This window comes from Gossypium arboreum, chromosome 6 (assembly GCF_025698485.1).
Source record: "Gossypium arboreum isolate Shixiya-1 chromosome 6, ASM2569848v2, whole genome shotgun sequence".
Taxonomy (NCBI): domain Eukaryota; kingdom Viridiplantae; phylum Streptophyta; class Magnoliopsida; order Malvales; family Malvaceae; genus Gossypium; species Gossypium arboreum.
In genome coordinates, this window is record NC_069075.1 from 141,749,878 (window position 1) to 141,759,244 (window position 9,367).

General features: G+C 30.8%; 1 protein-coding gene across 1 annotated transcript; it reads left to right on the forward strand.

Moving 5' to 3' along the window:
* Positions 1 to 8,140: 8,140 nt before the first annotated feature.
* LOC108481803 (uncharacterized) lies at positions 8,141 to 8,548 on the forward strand. The gene has a single exon (XM_017784882.2). The coding sequence runs from the start codon at positions 8,214 to 8,216 to the stop codon at positions 8,505 to 8,507; it is 294 nt and encodes a 97-aa protein (XP_017640371.2). The 5' UTR covers positions 8,141 to 8,213; the 3' UTR covers positions 8,508 to 8,548.
* The last annotated feature ends 819 nt before the right edge of the window (positions 8,549 to 9,367 follow it).

Genomic DNA, 9,367 nt, shown 5'->3' on the forward strand with positions numbered 1-9,367 from the left:
GGCGATGGTTGTCTAAGTAAGGACGAGTTGATGAAAGTTTTCCGTGAACTCGGATCCCGGAACCCAAGTTGGCGAGTTCGTCGGTCTTTGCACCATGCCGATGGCAATGGAGATGGAACCATCAGTTTAGATGAAGTGGATGAGCTTGTCAAATATGTTGCCAAGCAAGGATATGGCATCAACTAATGTATCTTGTGTGTGTATATGTCGTATAATAAGATGGTTGATCTATGGGAATTAGCTATATATATATATATATATGTATGTATGTATTTGCTTCTTGTTGTTTGCTTGTCTTGCAGCAATTACATATGCTGGAAAAAGGACGAGTTTCTTTCATTGCAATCCGTATATATAAGATGATTGCAATGATGAATTGCAATCTTTGTTAATGGGCCTTAACTCCTTCCATTATTTATTTCCTTTCTTTTTGTTTTCTTTCTTAAACTCATATTTTAAACTTTAACATGATTGCTTGAATCAAGAAGTGGTTGGAAGGAGTGATAGTGGGCTTCTTTCTCGGGTATTTGAATTAAGTTATGTTGGAAGGACTTTACTTGAATACCACTTCCGGTTTGAACAAGATTAAACTCAAACCATAAAATGGATGAGAACATCTATGGTTATAATTAATAAAATAAAATGATTGCTTGGACCAATATTTTGAACATGATTGAATGAATAAACCGAGTTTAGTTAGAATTTTGATTTTTTTTTGTTAAAATATTATGTTAATTAATCCTTGTACTTTGATAAAATTTGAGATTAAATCATTACACTTAAAAAGTTAAAAAATTAAGTCCTCCTACTTTTTTATTTAAAAATCTCAATTCAATCATTAAAATCATAAGTATTTTCGTCAAAATTTGTCAATTTAGCATGTTGATTAGGCTACCCTTATGTGATGTAGCATATGATTATCGTTAAATAAATATGTTGACAAATTTTAATGGCAACTGCCAATGACAATAATGATTGGACTATGATTTGTAGAATTCTCTTTTTCATAGTGAAAAGCATAGTGCAACCGCGGACGTAGGAGGTTTTTACCTGAATCATGTAAATTTAGTGTTCTTATTTATTTAGATTAAGGTCTCATTTCCCAAAAATAGTATCAGAGCTTCAAGTTGGAAAGGAGAAGTGAGAACGATAATCGTATAGTGTTGACAAAGTAAGAATTGAGAAATTCGAAAGTGTTGATTTTGATTTCTTGAAGACGTAGGTGAAGGACTATTTGTATCAAAAGAAGCTACGAGTTTTTATTCGAGACGAAAACCTAAAAAATATTAATCTTGCCCACATGGTCATTACTAAATGGAAAACCCTTGTGAACTATTCTATTGAATTTGGCTAAGAACGTTGAGTATAACATCAAGAAGGAAACAACAACGACTGATCTAATGAAGACAATATCAAACACGTACAGAAAACCTCATCTACAACAAACAAGATGGATCTGATAAACCATTTATTCAACCCAGATGGTCAAAGATACTTCAATTATGGATCATATCAATGAGCTCAATCTAGAGAGTGCATGAAGACCAAGTCATCTTACACGTGTGATTGGCTAACTCAAGGTAGATATGATTTGTCAAATTGATGACTACCCATGGTTCATATATCATGTACCAACTGAACATTTGAGAATCCTCTTGGAGTGTGTGAAGGTCAAGTCATTTAACGCATGTGATTGACCGAAATTGATGTCATTAACTTGACAAGACAATCTATTTAATCTTTTTTTTATACAGTATTTAGAATTATCTATAGTTTTTTCTCAACCCTTAAATAGGAGGATAATGCACTTCAACACACTCAAACCCACATCCTCCTGCACTGACCACAATGCCGATGTCAATCGAAATACCTATCGGAAAAAATTGCATTTTATGGGAATTTTGAGGCATATTCTCAATAGGTAAAGGTGGAGAGTTGAATCATATTATTATGGTTTCATATTCTACTCGATGAGACCTTTACAACAGTATATCATATGCTTAAAATGGTTCAGTGGTGAATAAGAAATTGATGCTCAAAGTAAGCTACTTGGAAACATAGTTGAGAAAAAGTAAAAGCTTAGATCCCACATTGGTTAAATACCAATTGTGAGATGTGTTTATATATGTGAACTCTCTTAAAAAGTAATTGAATAACTAAGTTTATAATCCTGCCTCACGCGCAGGGGGTGTAGGTCCAAACCAGATGGAGTTTGGGGTACACTTGCACGACGTGAGCGACATGAAATGTTTGGACCGATTAGGCCCAAATGGGATTGCGATGTTTTAAGCCCAACACAAATTTATTTTCCTCAGCAGACATGATCTGCTTATATATGGACAGTATCTGATTTGATTTAATTTTTAAATCAATTTGATTTTTCTTTTTTGCTCACTAATGGCAGATTTTATGGTTATTTCCAAATTTTCCACTATCCTAAATGCCTATAAAAGGATGTGTATTTTGTAGGATTATACACACATTCTAATAATTTCTTCTACCGAAATTCTGTTCAATTCAAAACTCTTCCTTTTCCTCTTTGTATTTTTCAAACGTTTCGGTGATAGAAAAATGCAAAGTTCGTTCGTTGGTCGTTGTAGAGGTGCTACTACTTTGATCACTGTTGTTGTTGTTGTTGTATCTTGGGAGACATTCAACCAACGTTTCTCCAAGTACCGTAGGAGCAGCCAAATCTATCTTAAGGAAACTATGTTTCATAGGCCTCAACATTTCGTAAAATCTCGTTTCTCTTTTATTTCAACTATTTATTATGTTTTTATTTGATTTTCGTATTTGATAAATTAATTATAAATCATTCTATTTATATTTTATTTCATGTGTTTATTTATATTTAATTTATTTTGTTCGTTAATGTATTTTATCTAACAATACCCAATAACAGGTATGATTGTCGAATTAATGGCTACCTCTTATATAGATACCGAGATTCTAGAACCTTGTTGGAGTTACTAATTTCTTTGGGTCTGAGACTTATTCTTTTGAATCAATATAATATAGATAAAAATCACAAAATTAGGTTAAAATCAACTTTCCATGGTAATTTGAATGCAAGAATATAAAAGTCACCACTGTTCATTAATTTTGTTTCATTGAATCAACACTATTTCAGTGTTAAAAAGTCCACCACGTGCTTATGCATAGAACTGGATTCCTCCCACGAAATGACCTTTGGATTCCCCTTTATTGCTTTTGGGCAAGGTTAAAACATGGGTAAATTTCTTTTTTTAATTTTCAAATGATATAATTAATTGTAGTTGGCTTATTGATATGATTTTTAATATGAATTTATGAAGAGATTTAAAACAACATTATTGATTACAAACAAAAAATTTGAAAATATAAACATTAAAGGATTGTATGAAACTGTAATTTTACGTCATTTTTATCTCTTTTTAATAGAAGAATAACAAATCAAATTTTTCCTCCTGTTTTTTAGTATTTTTAGTTGAATTTGAATTTTATTCGAGAGGAAAAAGCTGAAAATCAGGACCAAAAATCTGATTTGTCATTCTCCTATTAGAAACGAATAAGAATAACATGAAATCACAATTTCATATAATCTTTTCTCATACATTAAATGGGTATTGTATCGGTTAAAGTTCCATTCAATGTTTAACTTTTTAAGTTATTCCATTTCTCTACTTTTTTTGCCTAACCCCTTGCGTCCTTGTCAAAATCCATTGCATATATTCTAGTTTTCTAAACTATTTCCAAGTATTCGATGAATTAGAATTAAAATCAATTTAATATAAAATATAATAAATTTAAAAAGAAATATAATTGAATTAAAATCCACACATGATGAAATTAAACTCATTCATATTATGTAACTTGAACATAAACATTCAAACTTTCTAAATTTAGTTAAAAATAAATCTATTTACCAATTCAAATTTAAAAAAAAGTTCATACTTAAGCTTAAATTCAGCCAATTCAATGGATATTTTTCTTATTTATATATTATAAAATAGTAGTAATATCCTATATTAATAGTTATATATTTTAAAATTAATCCAAGGACGTTAATGGAGTATTAGCTTGATTAGTATCAGTATTGTTGTCAATACAGAAGAACGTTGGTTTGAATGCACTGAAATATATTATCCGCCTATTTATAAATTGAGGAGGGACTATGAATAGTTCTAAGCATGCTCTCAAAATGAGCTATAATAATATGGACGTAAGATTAAATAATACATACATGCTTTGAAATAAGGGTCGTGTTTCTCATGTGGAAGAAAGTGAAATTATTTAATTTTAGTTTTATTAAGATAGTATATTATATGACCCGACCGAATTACTTTTTCTATTTTTAACTAATTAAATTTAATTACTCTTAGCAATTACATTTAAGAGATAATATTTAATATTGATTGAGTCTTAGTTTGATTAGTATCGGTATTGTTATAAGTGTAGGAGGACATAAGTTCGAGTATGCTGAAGCCAATTATTCTCCTATTTAAGGGTTAGATTTTTTGGTATAAAAAATAGCATATATGATCAGAACTTATAGTATAGTAATTAAATTTAAGTATAATCATTTGTAAATAAAGATATTTTACATGTTTGAGTAAGTATTGTGTGTCAATTAGATTAAATTCTTTTTAATTCTAGAAATGGTTGGTATATTATTTGGTACTTGAATTTAGTTTTAATGTTCAATTTGATATCTAAATTTTTTATCTTAATTTGATACCTAAGTTTGGCTTTAATGATTAATTTGGTACCCAGACCAAATGACATCATGTAGACCAGTGAATATTTGACGTGTGTGCTCTAGCAAAAATATATATATAAGTACTTAATTGAGAAAATACCCAATCAAACATTGAAATCAAACTCAAGTACTTAAATTGGACAAAAGAAACTCAAGTATCAAATGAAAATATTCAAGTACCAAAGTGAACATTGAAGTCAAATTTAAGTACTAAATTAAGAAGAAGAAAAAACTCAAATACCAAATTAAACATTAAATGGAAGAAAATTTATTGTAGAATCTAATAAAGTGAAATATGAGATAGCATAAATTGGGGTTGTACTCTTCACGGAACTAAAGGCCATTGTCACCTACTGTGAGCATTGAAAACACATAATTTCTTTTATTACTTTGCTGTGTTGTTATGGCCATCAAGACTTATAAGAGCATCTCCAGGGACGGAAAACGTATCATGACTATGGACGAGTTCAAGCAGTGGTTAAAAAAGTTTGATGCCGACAACGATGGCCGTATCAGCAAAGAAGAGCTCCGCAACGCTATTTACGAGACCGGGGGACGGTTCGCCAGGTGGAAGAGCCGACGTGCGATAAAATCTGCGGATGCGGACGGTAGTGGGTTTATTGATGAGAATGAAATCACCAACCTGGTTGATTTTGCAGAAAAATATTTGGCTATTAGGGTGATTTATATATAAGAGATCTAGACAAATATTTTGCATCAGCCATATCGTGTGCCGTCAGCCCTTCCGTATTTGGATTTGCACTCACTGTGTGCAAGGAAAAGCATTACCTTAATCATTCAATAACTTTCAAATGGGTTCTAATATATATACATATCTCACATTTGGTATTTAACCAATGTGGGATCTAAGCTTTTCTTTTCTTTCCTTAACAAATATTCACAAGTGGCTTAATCTAAGCTTTTCTTTTCTTTCCTTAACAAATATTCACAAGTGGCTTACTTTAAGCATCACTTTCTCATTCATCACTCATTCATTTTGAGCATTTGGTACACCGTTGTAAAGGTCTCATGGAATAGAATATAAAATTATAATTTTATGATTCAACTCTCCACATTTACTAATTGAGAATATGCCTCAAAGTTTTCAAAAATTATATTTTTTCCAACATGTTTTCTAGATGTGGATTCACCTTTATGGTGGTGATAACCCACATCATGCGGTCTCATAGAAAGATACAAACACCTCACATACGAACTCAAAGTGTGAACTATATAGACTATGAGTCAAGACCCAATCAAATAATAAAATAACGAATCGATAATAGCGAACTATATGAATTATGGATTTTTATATGATGCTTTATTGGTTTGTCATTTTATTGAATTTTAGACGGTAAATGTCAAGCTTTATTAAAATTGCTTGTTACTTCCATCATTATAGTAAAAGAATTGCAATTATTTAAATTTGTTTACTATGGTTGAACTGTGCTCATAATGAGATATTATTCGTTTCATGAGATGAAGATTATCGTCACGGTTTTCAAAGGGATTAAAATAAAAACTTTTTATTTGTGGGAGAGTATAATTTTATTTTAAATTTTAGGAGGGATTGAAATATAATTTTACCATTAAATTAACTTAAAACTTTGCAAATACTCAAGGAATTAAAGGGAAATTTTTTTATTTCTGTTAGCCCTTGCTATATATCCACAGTCCAATATATCTGCTCTTTTTGATATAATACCTAGAACTACCCATAGCCCCTCCCAACCCATAAATAGGGGATAATGCATTTCAGCACACTCAAACTCATGTCTTCTTATACTAGCAACAATACTCATGTCAATCGAGTTAAGACTCAATCAACTATTTTCGTTACATGTTAAAGGTTGAAATATATTAATTGTGTTTCTCTTTCTTGTATACATATTGACAATTCAAGCAAAAAAAAAAAAAAAAGTCTCTAATTAGCCACAGCAATTAAGTTTCATGTAGAGGAAGATTTTAAAGCTATATAATAGATTAATTGGCATTGATTGTTGATATAGGTAAATAATGTTTTTTTTAAAACTGAAATATTATATAATTAAGTTTACTTGAACATGTAACCTTCAAGAGTTTCTAATAATATAAATATCAATCAATTAATATTCATTAATATTATATATATAAGTAAAGTTAATTGAGGATTTAAAGAATTAAAAGGTTATTCAATGGTGGTTTCGAAAGAAGATTTTAAAATATTGGATTTAAATTAGAATCAGTAATTACAAATACATAATTGAACTACTAACTCAATAATTAACTAAACACGAACTAACTATGACCGAAATAAATCTAGAAAAAAAAAACCCACACATTTACCTCAAGTGAAACTTTGAACCCAAAATCTCTGAAGTTTTCGAAATTTCTACCTTACCAATTGAACCAAGATTGATAGGAGATTATCTCTTAAGGATGGCTACACAACCCAAGCTAAACCTTAATTCCTTGAACCCTCTATTCATGATTGGGGATTGGCCTAATCTTGTCCCTCATTTCTATTATAATATATCAGTAGGCCCCCTTCGAGGTTTCCAATAACATACAGAGCCCACCTACCATTAATCTATTCTAAGCCATCAAGGGGTACCTAACTGTTCAATGCATTGGGCACAGCTTCGGGGGTGGCTTCAAATATCCCTTTTTTTAATGACACTTTAAGGCTTTATAGCCTTTGTTTATGCTATAACTTTGAAGGAACAAAAGAATCTTAGGCAACGTTTGCAAAAAAGTTACCCCTAAATCTATTTTTATTCAATGCTTTTTAGGGTATTAACAATTGTGTTTAATTATATCCACCACCACAACAACAACAAAAGAAAAACAGACAATTGTGTTTGAAACTTTGGTCAAATTTTGGTTTTAGTCCCTTTCATATGTTCAAATTTGAGAATTAGTCATTACACTTTAATTTAGTATAATTAATCCTTTACTTATATAACGTGATAAGTTAGTTTGAATAGATAATAACATTGTAATTATTTTGGATAACATGCAAACATAGATATTTTTTAGAAAAAAAACATTGCTTACATCACAATAATATCCATGTCATGATGAGTTGGCAAGATTTTTTAAAAAAAAAAAAACCATGTCAACATTTTAATATGAAAAGTAACGGTGCCATCTATTTCAACTAATAAGAGACATTATAAAAGTAGATAATTAAATTATGTCAAATTAAAGTATATAGATCAAAATCCAAATTTAAGCATAATAGAGGGACCAAAGCCATAACTTGACCCTAAACTTTTAATGCATATTGCCTTTGCTAGAAATACTCGTCTGCATGTTTTAATTAAGCTAAAACCAATCGATTTCTATATTGTATTTGCAAAAAGGACATAGCACAAGGGAATGATATAAATATGTGAAACCTTCAAATATCTTGACATTGGGGAAGTTGGCTAGCTAGCAAGCAAGCAAATTACAGTGTGCCACGAAGGGATTTTCTGGGCTTCGATTGTCGGAAATGGCCATTAAAACTCGTACGTACTCCGTCGTCGATGGCAAGCGGGAAATGACGATCGAAGAGTTCAAAAGATGGTTAAAGAAATTCGATGATGATAAGGATGGAAGCATTAGCAGAGACGAGCTTGCCGATGCTATACGAGTCTCCCGCGGTGGATGGTTCACTAGGAGGAAGAGCAAGTGTATAATCCGATCGGTGGATGCCAATCGTAATGGCTTTATTGATGATAATGAGATCAAAAACCTTGCGGAATTTGCAGAAAAATACTTGAATGTGAAAATTTTGTATTTGTAAAGTGGTTGTTTGAACCGTATCTCTTTATTTGTTCCTTTTTTTTTTGGGTCTATCGAACAATGTTAACAATCAGAGTTCATCTAATATCAAACCTCGACATACACATTCATCTTATATTTATGATGTATGTACTTTAGAAAATTGGATTACAAGCTATCTCTTATGAACTAATAAATAATAATGAAGATTTATTTTGTATAAACAACGGTAAACTTCATCCACCCAACTTTTATTAATTTTTATTTTGGGTACTACAGATAAAAAATTTGCAAAAAGGGCACCGTGTTACAAATCATTTTCTTTTGATTATCTGCCGTTAATTTGGAGTTAGAAAATATTATTGTACATTTATTTTAGTCACTTAGCTTTAATAAATTTTAATTTGGTCACTCATTTTATACCAATTTAAGATGTTATGAAATAGGTGCACCTTCCTCTATCTTCTTGGTATAAAGTTATTGCTTAATGTAGAGCCGGTTCGTCAATGGCTTCGTCATGTACTTGCTCTTCAATTGGAGCCAGAAATAGGTGCGGTGGTCTCTTCAGCTACCCCTTGTAATACTATATCACTTACACATAGTAGAATAACACTAGGTGCTGTCTCTATTATCTCGTTCTTCTGTTCTTTCAAGAGCGTGTTTGATAATTTAAGCAATCATTGGCGAAGCAGTATTACCCACATCTTGATGCATTATAGATTGAAGTTATTTTTGTCAATAAATTTCCTCAACTTTGTATTTTGTTGATAACACACTTGCAATTATATCAATGTTTTAAGTTACAACAAAAGCAACAAAAAATAGCACGAGTACAACCGCTTTGCAAATACCATAAAAGCAGTTGAAATAAAATTTTGATAC

Coding starts and splice junctions, on each gene's coding strand:
- LOC108481803 (XM_017784882.2), top strand. CDS start 8,214: ATGGCCATTAAAACTCGTACGTACTCCGTCGTCGATGGCAAGCGGGAA.